The sequence below is a fragment of the Ovis canadensis genome, chromosome 4 (assembly GCF_042477335.2).
Source record: "Ovis canadensis isolate MfBH-ARS-UI-01 breed Bighorn chromosome 4, ARS-UI_OviCan_v2, whole genome shotgun sequence".
Lineage (NCBI taxonomy): Eukaryota > Metazoa > Chordata > Mammalia > Artiodactyla > Bovidae > Ovis > Ovis canadensis.
This window is the reverse complement of record NC_091248.1, coordinates 58,255,802-58,270,596: the sequence shown is the minus strand read 5'-3', so window position 1 is coordinate 58,270,596 and position 14,795 is coordinate 58,255,802. Positions and strand designations below refer to the sequence as shown.

General features: G+C 35.2%; 1 protein-coding gene across 7 annotated transcripts in view; it reads left to right on the top strand.

Moving 5' to 3' along the window:
- PHTF2 (putative homeodomain transcription factor 2) overlaps positions 1 to 14,795 on the top strand; it is a 137,466-nt gene that overhangs the window by 39,956 nt on the left and 82,715 nt on the right. For all 7 annotated transcript variants that reach the window (XR_011256646.1, XM_069587795.1, XM_069587791.1 and 4 more), the window contains one exon: positions 2,823 to 2,902. Coding sequence is in view for 6 of the 7 variants with exons in the window: in XM_069587795.1 (XP_069443896.1) it covers positions 2,858 to 2,902 (45 nt within the window). In the remaining variant the exon portion in view is untranslated. The remainder of the gene's footprint in view (positions 1 to 2,822; positions 2,903 to 14,795) is intronic.

The window sequence follows — 14,795 nt, the reverse complement described above, 5'->3', positions numbered from 1 at the left end:
AATTAAAGTAGTTGGAAAAGCTTTATAAACAATCTTCATTATTAATGAAATCGTTTGTTGACTTAAATGTGTCTTTATGCTTTGTCAGATGTCTGATTCAGGAATGCATCTTAGCATGCTGTAAAACCTGTTTTAAAAATAGATATGAGCCACTCAGTGTCACTGAAAGATTGTTGACACAGTGGAGAAACTGTTAAATGAGTTTGCGGACCAGAACTTACCTTTACATGAAGAAGGGTGGTGTTTTGGTGTTTTTTTTTTTTAAATAAAATTGAAAGTTTATTTCTGTAGGTCCATATGAATATAACTAAAATATTTAGAACATTTTATTTACCTAGGGTAATGTTATAGTTGATTTTTGAAATTTATTTCCAAGGATAGCATAGTATAAACCAAAGCATATTAAAAAATGCTTTTCACATAATTTTATTTGAACCAGGTACTGTTTTCCTAACTTGCATTGAAGCATTTTTCTTAAAAACAAAACAAAACTGTTTATATGTGACAATTTAAATATTCTTTAAATGTATTAAATACCTCATATTTAATAGATTGAGTAAAAAAATTCTTTCACATTTTGTATATGAAATGCATGGTATTTACACAGGTGGGACATTAGGAAAAAGGATTTTTACTTTGGTAGATAATGTGGAATTTTCATCAGTGAAGATTGGGTGAGATTAAAGGACAGTAAAGTGAAAAATTGATACTGTCATACATTCTGTAGAATTTTTTGTAATTTGCATTTGGTAAGGTGGGGACAGAAGCGGGGGAAAAGGAGAGTTAAACCAGTTTGGAAAACATACACATGTCTTAACAGTTACAATGACTGTGTAATGTTTTAATGAGTAGTCTACTGACAGAATCAAGGGAAAACCTCTAGGACAAAATCTGTTTACAGTTAATGAAATATTCCCAGAGGCCTCCAGGAAAAAACAAAGGGGAGATTTTAAGTTGGTAAGGACAAGCTTCCTCCCAAAACCTTGGTAAGAGAAATGAAGGTAGTCACATTTGACTGAGGAAGTTCAGAGGATGTGAACTTTGAAGTCTCTAAATAATTGGTGTGTATATAGTTGAGAATTGACATTGCAGTCTTAAGATAATTAGGTGGTGGTGGTGTTTAGTTGCTCAGTTGTGTCTGACTGTTTTGGAACCCTGTGGACTTATAGCCTGCCAGGCTTCTCTGTCCATGGGATTTCCCAGGCAAGAATTTTATTTTAAATGTCAATAAAAAATGATTGAACTTTGTTTTCCTTCTTTAAACTGATTGCAATGTTTAAAAAAATGAACTATTAATACTCCCTAGTTACTGAATTGGGGAACTTTAAAATATAAAATTGAGAATATAATTATAATTGAGCATCGATATGTATTAGACGTTGGAAAGCATTTTATGTTATTGTTTTATTTATTAGTCACAAGAATCTTATAGAGGATAGATAGGTACAGTTGTTCCTATTTTATAAATATAAGAAACTAGGTCACAGAGGTGAATGATCTCTTCAGTGTTACGTATTAGCTTGTGGAGCCATTTGAATCCTTGTCTTTTGACTCTGTACTCCTCTTTTCATGATATGTGGGAATTTATGAGGTTTTCACAACATGGTTTACTTGAATTTGACCAATTAAAGATATAATCAGTATCTTAGGAAAGGTAATAAGTAATCTGGTCTCTAACACTATCATAAATATAGGCCATCACAACATCATAAATCAACTATATTTCAGTAAACGTTAAAAAAAAATACAGGCAGTAAGTAAATTCTGCCTTAAATTTTAGAAGTTGATCTGACTATTTGAACTTGCCAGTAATTATTGTCATTATATTTGAATCATTATGCCCTCCTAAAAATGGAGTATAAAAACCTCTGGTATTTTGTTTCCTCTGGGTGAACTTGGCCCTTGCAAATCTGCATGTGCCAGGATTGGCTGAGGAGGGTGCTCTTGACTCTCAGAATTTCCTTGAGATCCTGTTTGGCCTTGGATGATCCCAGTTTGTAAAATGAATTCTGGGGCCAGTATCTGCATTTGAACCTGTTTAGGCTCGTGCTTAACACCTGCCAGAGGTACCCTCCTGTGCCAGTATGGTATTAAAAACTAGTAAACTATTTCAGAGGTTACTGGAATCAATCTGGAATTAATTTTCTTTAGGGGTAAGGAGCCATTAAGTTTAGTATCTAGAAGATGGTTATAAAATTGTCTGTGATGAATTTTTAAATATTAGCAAACTGATACCTGAAAAGTCCTTAATATTAGTTATTCGTGTGTAATTAACTCTAATATTCACTTAGCATTTAACATACATTAATTAAGTTTCCCCAGCTATTTGATCTCAGTTCAACTTTGTGTTACCAAGTATCAGGGAAAATTAAATGTGATTATAAATTTTGGCATCTCTGTCAAGCTATCCATTAGCAGCAGTAATTGATGCTAGTTCCTAGGATAGAAGCTAAAACACAACTGATCTGTTACTGAGTTAATGGATTGATTCCTATCATATGTGAATTTATAAATGAAAAATTTCTTGTATACCCTGAAAATTCTGAAATTTATTTAAATGACTTATTTAAAAATTCAACTATTTTATAAGAAATTTTAAATGTTCTATTCATGTAGAAAGATCCTTCTTTTATTATGGCAACTGATTTTTTGTTTACCTAAGAGAACCTGTTGCTAAAATAGTAATGAGGAAGGGTGTAATTTAAGTATAGTCATACACCCCTTGCTCTGCAAGTAACCAGAGTGCTATGTATACATGTTGTTCAGTCTCCTTTTAGAGGGTGGAAGTCAAGAAGTCCTTTGTTTTTCTCTCTCTTGCACAGCCTAAAATGACGAATGTGTGATTTCAGTGGAATAAATGGCGTCCAAAGTCACAGATGCTATTGTGTGGTATCAAAAGAAGGTAAGTTGACAACCAGAGCTTTTACTTTTTAAATATTTTTTATGCATATTTTAAAAATTTGATGAATTTGTGTCAGATATTACCTAAAATAAGAAAGGTGATGCTTAAAAATATTTTTCTTTAATTTTTACTCCACATTGTCAGAGTATCTAGATTATTTTCAGTTATAAACCACATTTCCAGGATTCCAGTTCACATGTTATGAAAGCATTACATTTTTTCTTGCATTAATTTCGAGAAGAGGTAGGTTAACAGAGCTGTTATAATTTTATAACTATTTTACAAGGGTAACTATAGGTTTAATCTCTTTCTTGTAAGCTACAATTCAACAGCTGAATCTTTTCAGTAAAATAAACCTTTGGAGACTGTATTTTCCAAACTGAAATATTAAAATGTTTATTTGACATTTTAGGAATAGTTGTCATAACTACTTAACTAGCTCTGTCACGCTATATGTTTCAAAATAAGCTTTACCAATTTAATGTTTCCTTTACAAAGTATAAGTTCCAGTGCCTTTTTTTTTTGAATATACTCCTATTTACTCCTAAAGAGTGTTGTTTATACTCTTTAAAATGTACTGTTGTTATATGTGATATCTTAGATTTTTAACTTCTGTAGTGAATTGTGTTTGTTTTCACGTTTAAAACATTTTTATGCCTTATTCATTAGGTCCCTATTAACAAAGGATAATTAGGTATTTAAAGCTTTTCCTTTGTATGGGAAAATCAGGCAATTTTAAAATTTAGTAGTAAATAAATGGTAATTAGCACACTAAAGATTAGACAAACCCAAGAATACAGTCTGTCTTTGAATATGTTATTTCTTTCTGGGTAGAACATACCACAGATAATTCAGTATCACATTTTTCTCATGAAGTAGTGAGTTGGATGGAGAAGGCAGTGGCACCCCACTCCAGTACTCTTGCCTGGAAAATCCCATGGATGGAGGAGCCTGGTGGGCTGCAGTCCATGGGGTCGCTAAGAGTCGGGCACGACTGAGCAACTTCACTTTCACTTTTCACTTTCATGCATTGGAGAAGGAAATGGCAACCCACTCCATTGTTCTTGCCTGTAGAATCCCAGGGTCGGGGAGCCTGATGGGCTGCCGTCTCTGGGGTCACACAGAGTCGGACACGACTGAAGCGTCTTAGCAGCAGCAGCAGCAGCAGCAGTGAGTTGGAAGTATTGGTGTTGATCACACTGTTCAGTCTTTTATGTTTCTATATTAGTGTTAAAGTTACTTTTAAATTTCCAATAACCTTAAAGAAAGCTGAATTAAAGAAAACTAATTGTTTTTGCAGATAGATCTTTGAAAGCTTTTCTGTTAATTTCTACTTATGAGAGAAATGCTTATCAATCTAACTTTTTATGTGCAAACATTTCAAACTTCACTAAAGATCATTTATAGAAGGTATTAAACACTAAAGATCATTTATAGAAGGTATTAGCTTAACTGACCTCTTTTAAGATCAGAGAGTTTGAAATATTATATTCACATTCAGTAAGCACAGTAACACCCTTCTTATCTGAGGGTCTAACAGCTTTGGATGTGTGTTAGTCGGTCAGTTGTGTCCGACTCTTTGCGACCCCATGGATCACAGCCCACCAGGCTCCTCTGTTCAGTGGAACTCTCCAGGCAAGAACACGGGAAAGTGGATTGCCATTTCCTTTTCCAAAAGCTTGGGATATGTGCAACCAAAGAATTCTCCAGAGCAACCCTAATAGATACAACAAATTATATCTAGCAATCATAACCACATCATAATCACCAGAACCATTAACCAGATTTGATTTGCTTGATTGTTTTATTTTGCTTTTAAATTTAATTTTCTTGGAAACATTACTTAATCTTTCAAGGCTTATTAAAAAACAAAATAGCACCTGTAAGTAGCCTTTCCTATCCTTATCCAGCCTCTGAGCTCTGTTCCCAGAGGTAGTTGTTTTAAATTCCTATGCCCTGAATACTTATTTAACCAGAGTTTTTAGTCATTGGGAGGATGGAGGCGGGTTAGTCGGGAGAAATCATAAAAAAATGAAATCCTAATTATACAGTCAAAAATCAATAAGAAATCATTTACAATGTAATATACTGTGATAATATTTCCTTTCAGTGCAATAGTTTATATTTTTTGCTTGGTTTTTCTAGATCTTGAAAGTCTCTGACAGAACTGGAGAACTTTTGTTATAGTCAATCCCATTCGGGTATTCTACCAATTTGTTTTTTTCCTTCTTGGGAATGACCTTCTTAGAACCCTCTGTCCACCTGCTGCATTCTTCGGTGGATTGTTCTCAAGTCATGCCTGTCACCTGCCATCTTGGTATTTTCTTTTATCATCAGCCTGAGAGTTCCTTTCACTGCTCTTAGATCATACAGATTTGTTTTCCTCTTAAATATATCCTAGTAAAAAGAAGTCCTTTCAGAGGTGTTCATCTTTCATTGAAAGGAGAAGGCTTGAGTACTGAAGCTTGATATTCCTGATTATTTGACTATGAGCAGATGATTTGAGTTTTTGAATCTCATTTCTCTGAATTAATTAGATAATGATTCACAACCTCTTTTCAGTCATTTATCTTTTTGAAATTATGATGAAATTTCCAGTTTCCAGGTTCTTATTTCCAGAAAAGTGTATATAAGGAACAAAAAAAATTTTACATCTGATTCAAGCCCCACATGAAGAAGTCCTGGGTTAGGTGATTGTAAATGTTTTAATATTTTAGCATTCTTTGATTTTGTGTCTGTCATTCAGTAGTTACTCATGTTATATACTAGGAGGTATCACTATAAATAAAAACCGGGAAATTTCAACTTCATTTTCTTGAATATTTCTTTAATTGTAACTCACTTTAGAGTCACCTTTTTAACTGGAAAATGGTGACATTTTCATAATTTAGTTTTGAGTAATGAAAATGAGCTACCCCCAAAGACCATTACTTGATTTATGGACTGCTGTGAACATGAATTCTAATATCAGATGGGAAATTTCCAGGAGGAAAATAAGTACAAATAAATTGGTTTTAAGTATTAAAATGTGTGTTGACGACCTAGGTAAATATCTTGTTAAAAAAACTTTTAATAAATTGCGTGGTTTATTTTGAGATTTTAACAGTTCACTAGTGTCTAATCTAAACTTCATTTTGTACTGTCATGGCCATCTATAGTCATGAATTTGAAAGTTCCTGTTGAAGCAAAGTGATTTTCAGTGTTAATTTGGAAGACTCATTTAACCCTCAAGAATGGTAATAGAAGAAACCAGAATAGTTTTTGATTAATATTGGGCTTTTGAACTTTTTTTTTTTTTAAATAGTACAGTGCTTTTCTTTAACATTTCTCCTTTCTTGTTCCTGAGAAGACGGGATTATTTATCTTTCAGAAGGCATCCTAAATAGGGGCTTAAGTTATAGGAGTTCAAAGATAATTGACACACTAAGTATTTCTTTTAAAAAAATATGACCTGTAGAGTTCTATTGTAAATATGTAGATCATATTATGAGAGAATGAGGGTATGTTTTCGGGAAATGAGTATGTAAAAGCAGAGTGGCCCAGATACAACTCCAAATTTTAAGGAGGCACTAGTGACACTGTATAGAAATAGTGAAACAGGGAACTTTACTTTATAGAACGAGGAAGAGCTGTATACATCTTGGTCACTGCTTTTATGGAGTCAGTAGCCAGCAAGAAAATTTGAGTGAATTATGTTTAATAGCTTTTAAATATGAGCCAACAGTGGAATTTATTTAGTAGTTTAAATGAGAAACTGGCCTTAGTATCATGAACTTGATTGATAACTACTGTCAACTATTGATAGTTGGGAACATTAAATTCTCTACCATTTTAGTAAAGTTCAGTTGTGTATACTTGTGTGTGTGTGTATGTGTGTGTACTAAGGACATATGTAAGGCATTTCAGAGCAAAAACTTGCCCAGGGTCACACAGATGGTTGAGAAGTATTAAGTGTCAGCTTTCATTTCCAAAAACCTGTGCTATAATTTGCAGTAAGGCAAATCCAACTCAGCCTATCTTTGGCAAAACAAGGGACATTTTTTGTCTTTCAAACTAAACTATGAAAAGTGGTGAAATGCATCTCAGGGTTGACTGAATTCTAAGACCAGTGCTTCATCAGAGGTGTCTTATCTGTCTCTTTCTTTCCTACTTTCCTTGACCTGACTTGTTTCTTCCTGCCACGTACACGCAAAAAACTTTACTTGCTGTAGAAATATCCCCAGAGGTGCCTCCACACTCCTTTTAGCTCCTTAAGGAGGATGTGTGGAGGACTGGAATACAGTGGGTTTCCTACCAAAACTATTCCCAAACTTTTTCCCTGTTGGAAGAACCTCTGTTTTGTTAGGGAATGATTATAGAGCTGTGTGGCCTGGGAGCATATATCTAGTCTCGGAGGGCATGAATCCTGATCAGTCTAAGACAGTCTGAAAGTCTATTTCCATTGCCCAGTGATTGGCTTAGAAAGAGGCACATATTCCGTTTCTGGCTGATGAGATATGAAAACTTCTGAGGAAAGTCTTCCATATCTTAGAAGGAGACCCAACAATAATAATAGCAAAAGCTATATAACATTTATTATGTACCAGGCATTTTCTAGGTGATATATATAAATATATAATCTAACATAAATGAATGAAATGAGATACAGTGTCTGCTTCCTGTCTCTGTACATTTTGGGTGAATCTCTGCTGCCTGAAGCTGTTGTAGCAAACTTACTCCCCAGAGGGGAACAACAGGCAGAGTTGAAAGATGGAAAGAACCTGAATTTTTTAGGATTTTTTGAGCCATGGAATTAACTAACTCTGGAGATATCTTACTTTGAAACTTCTTATTGTATGAGATACTATCCCCTCATTTTTTTCAGCTACTTGAAGTTTAATTTCCTTGCAGCTGAAGGCATGCTAAATAATTACCAAGAAATGCTTTCTAATGGTATGTGGTTTCCTGCATAGTCCTTTTTTTTCCCTTTGAATGGTTATAGAGTAGATACAAGATTAACATCTACCAACATAGAAGTCCTGAGCCTCAGACCAATGGATTTATCACATTTTCTCTCTCTTTTTTTTTCTTGAACTGTATTCTTACAGGAATCATTCAATCTTTAATGTAATTTAAAACTACTGTGCCTTATAGTATGATGTGATTAAAAGAGCATTTGTATTTGATTTTGTGATATTGGTTAGCTTGTAATATTGAGTATGTTACCTAATCTGTGTGAACCTCAATTTCTTTTAAGCTGAGGAGATTAATGCTGCTTCTGTGTGCCTGAAAGGCTTGTGAAGCAATAAATCAACTTTGAATACAGTTTTTAAAAAGGTTTTTATTACTGGTTTATGAATTGCTCAGTAATATGCAGTATCGCTCTTAAAAATGATTTGAGTTTGAGTTTTATTTACAAAGAAGAAACTATGCTATGCAGTGGTCGGTTCACTCCACCCTGAGGTTAGTTTCAGCTCTGACCCTTGAATTGTTTAGCTGATGTTTCCCCTTTTTGTTGAAGCTAGTTCAAATTGGACTGTTACTTGTAAAAGAGTCCCAACTAACATATAGAGAATATATAAATGTTATTGAGGTATGATACATACTGAGAACCACACAGATTATAATTTATTATATATTATATATTTATATATATATTTACAAACTGAGCAATTGCTTGTGTTCAAGACTGTTTGTTTGCTGTTTACAAAATAGGACTCAGATCAAGAAAGAGAATGTTACTAGCTTTACAAAACCTTCAGGCTCCCTTTTAGTCACAGCCTGACCCTTTGACCAGTGTATGAGGCAGTATGTCTTCATGGTAACCAGAACACAGGTTTTGGGGTTGGCAAAAGATTTTGAATCCTTGTTCTTGAAAGCATGTATGATTCTGGATAAGTTTCATCTCTGAATTTCACTTTCATGATATATATAAACATTGTCCTTTATATTTGCATACTTGCATGCTAAGTTGCTTCAGTCATGTCCTTTATAGTTACTTGAGGATTAATTGATAACATATGTGAAGTGTTAGCAAAGTGCTCTTCACAGGCAAGCCTTCAATGAATGAGAGTTATTTCTGTTATAATTGCTTCAGAGTCTGCACTGATCAGAGGAAGTCCCCCTAACTTATTTCAGAGTGTTTATTTCATGGATTCTAAAAATTCTCATGAGGCTAAAAAGATTCTTATTTGTAAATAAGAAACCTGAAATATCAGTCTTCTGATGCCTAGTATTAGAACAGTAGGTATTTAGTTGATATTTAACACTTATGCAACAGAGACATGATTAAGTGTAATTTATAAACCTCAACTTTCTTTGCTTTAGTCACTGCTCATTTTTTCCACCATTTCCTTTTCAAAGTCACTTTCTTGCCAAAAATAAAGATTTTTCCTAGCAGAAATAGATTGGTTAGTTTAGTTACTGAAATATTTACCTTTTCACTTAGGACTTTTCTCCCCTATTTTGGTCATGAAGTTCTTGAAATTTTCCATTCTCACAGTCTCTCCAGTTTGGGTGCTTCTAAGGTAAATAATTTGAGTTTGAATTTTATTTACAAGGAAGAAAGAAACTATGCAGTCGTCAAAATAGTTTGACTTTAGAGATCATCTAGTTCCTGTTAAACTTTTTGCTTTACTGATAAGAAACCTGATGCCTGTAGATCTAATAACCTGATCGTAGTCATGAATTAATGATAAAACCAAAACTCAAGTCTGCTGACTTTCAGGCCACTCTTTTCTCCTGTACTAAGGTTGCTTTGAAAAACACACTGAAGAAACTTTTATAAAATTTATCTGTTGAATGTGAACTTTTTAAAAAAAACTTCTAAAAAAGCTTCATTTAATCTGTATATAACCTTAATAGAAAGCTGAGCACTGAAGAATTGATGCTTTTGAACTGTGGTGTTGGAGAAGACTCTTGAGAGTCCTCTTGAGAGTCCCTTGGAAGACTGCAAGGAGATCCAGCCAGTCCATCCTAAAGGAGATCAGTCCTGAGAGTTCATTGGAAAGACTGATGTTGAAGTTGAAACTCTAATACTTTGGCCACCTAATGAGAAGAACTGACTTGTTTGAAAAGACCCTGATGCTGGGAAAGATTGAGGGCGGGAGGAGAAGGGGACAACAGAGGATGAGATGGTTGGGTGGCATCATTGACTCGATGAACATGGGTTTGGGTGGACTCTAGGAGTTGGTGATAGACAGGGAGGCCTGGCGTGCTGCGGTTCATGAGGTCGCAAAGAGTTGGACACGACTGGGTGACTGAACTGAACTGAAACCTTAATAAAGAATGTTTTGTGTTCCCCGACTCCCCTTCCAGCTTCTGCCCTTGCTCATCCTTCTTACTGTTCCTTGGCTTCCCGTTAGAAAGGACTGTGCTATTGTCTTTCAGTTCAGTTCAGTCGCTCAGTTGTGTCCAACTCTTTGCGACCCCATGGACTACAGCACTCCAGGCTTCCCTGTCCATCACCAACTCCCATAGCTTGCTCAAACTCACGTCCGTTGAGTTGGTGCTGCCACCCAACCATCTCATCTTCTGTCATCCCCTTCTCCTCCTACTGCCTTCAGTCTTTCCCAGCATCAGGGTCTTTTCCAGTGAGTTAGTTCTTCGCATCAGGTGGCCAGAGTATTGGAGTTTCAGCTTCAGCGTCAGTCCTTCCAATGAATATTCAGGACTGATTTCCTTTAGGGTTTACTGGTTTGATCTCCTTGCATTACATTGTCTTTATTGCCTCTTTAGCCATTGGTCCTCGAGTTGCTACAGTCTGGCTTCTGCCTCTGCCCTTCTACTGGAAGTATTCAAAGGTCAGAGGTGATAATAAACCATTATTACAAGAACACCTACTGCTTCTTGTGGATTTACTGGATGTCAAACACTGGGCTCAGTGCTTTGTTTACATTGAAGGGAGAAACCTGGAGAATCATAAGGCCATGCAGGACTTGCAGATGTTTTTGGCTTAGTTGGATAAATTTTAAAAAATCAAGTCAACATTGAAAGAGCAGAATATTTCAGATAAAAATCTGAACTTAGGGAATATACTGTCGAGTTTGCTACAGTCCTCATGGTGAATATATGTGCCCTTGGACCTACCTCGCCTCTCATTTATATCACCTGTCTGACCCCTATAGGAACATGGTATACTGTCTGCACTTTACATGGATATTCAGGGCTTTTTAAAGGTAATTTCTTTTATGAGAGTGTTTGAAAGGGTGTCACCTTTTTTTTTTAAATAAAAGAATTAATATACATAGGTATTGATTTAACATTAATGATTGAATGATGATGATGATAATGAAGGTACTTAGCACTGCCACATATTTAAGTAGCATCTGTTTTTCAGAGTGCTTCCATATTATATATTTTCATTGTTTGATTTACTGTGATAATGAAATGGATTAACTTGGTGGCAATATCAAGACACTATAAGAAGTTGTATAAGATTTCTAGGACTTTCATAATTGACCACAAACTGGATGGCTTAAAACCACAGAGTTATATTTTCCCAATGGTTCAGGTGGCCAGCAGTTCAAAATCAGCATGAGCACGATTGGTTCCTTCTTTTGGGAGGCTCTAGAAGAGAAACTGTCCATGCCTCTCATGCAGCTTCTGTGCAGACACAATCCCTGACGTTCTTTGGCTTGGGGACGCATCATTCCAGTCCATGCCTTCAACTTCACGTTGGCTTCGTCACTCTTTCTGTACTTTCTCTTCTGTTCCCTCTTGAGAATAGTGGAATGTTGTTATTAAGAAAAATTTGGATACTTAAAGTTTTGGTTAATAGTTTTAAATTGGACATTTCTATATCTGTTAAAATAGACATCATCAAAAGAAGGGGGCAATTTTCTTTTGTATTTTTGATAGCTCTGTATTTGTTGCATTTAGTTGCTCTCTTCTTTGCTTTTTGCTTTAATTTCTAGAACAAATAGTTTCTTTTTTTTGTAAAATGTCATTCTTTATCTGAGATAATTTGAAATACTTTTTTTCATGATTCAGGAGAGGTATTTTAGGAAGGAACAAAACAAATGATGCGTTAAAAAGTGGATGGAATAGGATAATTTCTTAAGTTTAATACAGCCTAATTTTACATAGTAACTGTGAAGAATGAACCATACTATTTGATACATTTTCTGATACATTTCTTCAAATAGCCAAACTTGTTTTTAAAAAATTGACTTTTTCCAAAAATTCTTTTACTGCAAATGGTGTAGAGATGATCACTTTCTAATATTTTCCTGAATTGTGGTTGCTGTTAATTGTGGTTTAACTGTGTTCATTGTGATTTGGTCTGTAATACATTGTAGTTTACCTGTGCTCTTTTCTCATGAATTTTCACTTCTTTGGCCTCATCCTTATTGTTTAATCAGTTAGTAAAATAATAGGTAAATTCATTGCACAGGGCTCTCCATATCCTCAGGTTGTATATCCTCAAGTTAAGCCAAACTCAGGTCAAAGATGTTCAGGAACAAAAAAAAATTCAGAAAGTTCCAAAAAGCAAAATATGATTTTCCCAAGCACAAGCAACTACTTACATAGCATTTTACATTGTGTTAGTTATTGTAAGTAATCTAGAGATGATTTAAAGTAAACGAGAGGATGTACATAGGTTAAATGCAAATATTATGCCCTTTTTGTAAGGAACTGGAACCAATCTCCTGTGGATACTGAAGGAGGACGTCTCTGAAGCAAAACGTGAGGGAAGGTTCAAGGAAGTTTCTCTTTGGGTAAAAATTCAAGTACTCCAGTGAGCTGATTCTGCCGACAGCTTTTTCAGTGACTCAGAAACTCTTATTTCTGGTTTTTTTTTTTTTTTTTTTTGACCTGAGGCTGTCATTCTTTGAGGTTGCCTTGTGTTAGAACCTTGTTTCTAAGGAATCAGAAATGTAGAGAGGGAAAAAGGTACCTTAGAAATTAACCTTTTTAGTATCTTTATTTCACTGATGAGGAAACTGAGACACTGAGAGATGAGAGAACTCAGCAAGGTCTTGCTTTTATTTATGTGTTTGTCTTTACCTAGTCTAGAGAGCTGTCAACCATACTGTGAATTATTGAATTTCACTTTTTGAGCAAGCTTTACCTGTACTTAATTGAAATAGTAGAGTCAGCTCCCGTGGATGAAGCAAATGGAAAAAAATGGAAAAAAAAATACCTTGTACTCTTTCCTAGCAAAGTTCTTCTGAGCTGCTACATGGTAATGTTTACACACTCCAAGGGGATCCATATTCAGTCCTCCTTAGTATTAAAGTACTAAGTTCACAAAAACAGTATTAATAGGAAATTATCATTATTAAAGGTTTTGAAGTATCTTTCCCTATGTTAATATATTATGAATACATAAACACGCAATTGCTTAATATTTTATGTTTGTCCTCTTTAGAAGTTGAGTTTTGGCGATAGAAGGTTTTTGGTTTTGTTTTGCAAATATTCTGGTATGCCAGAACTAGGAATGTCTACAAAGTACATAACTTCTTTGAAATACTGCAGTTCTCTTATTTGCTTATGACTCTTTTTTGGGGGGGGGGGTAGGTGAACTATTTATTCCTTTAGAAGGAAATATTCATTTGCCTATAGCAGTTGCTGGAGATACAGTGCCTAAAAATTAAAGTAGTTGTTTACACAGATTATGAGAAGATCTAGGAAACAATGTTATTGAAGAGAGTTGAAGCTTTTCAGTGATTAAAGCTTATACCTGTAGGGAGTTGGTAAGAAAAATATTAATATTTTATGACATACTAGAAAACTAGTCTCTAATCTTTTTCATTTTCTTTAAAATAGAAATGTTAGTCAAGGATATAAGTTTGCCAATTATATTCCAAATATCTTGCAGTCAGTTTATCTTTAACCATGGTAACAGACAGAGTGGTGAAATAAGTTGGTAGGTTGCCATTGACAGTCTAAAATTAGGCAAATGTACCAGCTTTTACAAGGCCTGAAGTATCTAAAACACTGGTGTTAACCTGCTCTGTGTTTATAGTTCACAAAGAATGACATTTATAAATGCTGTTTAGCAGGGTAACTTGCACACTAAATTGCCATTTGCCAAATGGCACATGGAGTTTATTCAAAAGAAGGCTGTTAATTCAGTACCAAGGATTGATTCACGAAAATAAAAAGCTGGAGAGGGTATATTGCCTAAAAATTTACTATTTGATTTTTTGCCCCAAATACAAGCTGGAATCAAGATTGCCGGGAGAAATATCAATAACCTCAGATATGCAGATGACACCACCCTTATGGCAGAAAGTGAAGAGGAACTAAAAAGCCTCTTGATGAAAAGTGAAAGAGGAGAGTAAAAAAGTTGACTTAAAGCTCAACATTCAGAAAACAAAGATCATGGCATCTGGTCCCATTACTTCATGGGAAATAGATGTGGAAACAGTGTCAGACTTTATTGTTTTGGGCTCCAAAATCACTGCGGATGGTGACTGCAGCCATGAAATTAAAAAGACGCTTACTCCTTGGAAGAAAAGTTATGACCAACCTAGATAGCATATTCAAAAGCAGAGACATTACTTTGCCAACTAAGGTCTGTCTAGTCAAGGCTATGGTTTTTCCAGTGGTCATGTATAGATGTGACGGTCGGACTGTGAAGAAAGCTGATTGCCAAAGAATTAATGCTTTTGAACTGTGGTGTTGGAAAAGACTCTTGAGAGTCCCTTGGACTGCAAGGAGATCCAACCAGTCCATTCTGAAGGAGATCAACCCTGGGATTTCTTTGGAAGGAATGTTGCTAAAGCTGAAACTCCAGTACTTTGGCCACGTCATGTGAAGAGTTGACTCATTGGAAAAGACTCTGATGGTGGGAGGGATTGGGGGCAGGAGGAGAAGGGGACGACAGAGGATGAGATGGCTGGATGGCATCACTAACTCGATAGACGTGAGTTTGGGTGAACTCCGGGAGTTGGTGATGGACAGGGAG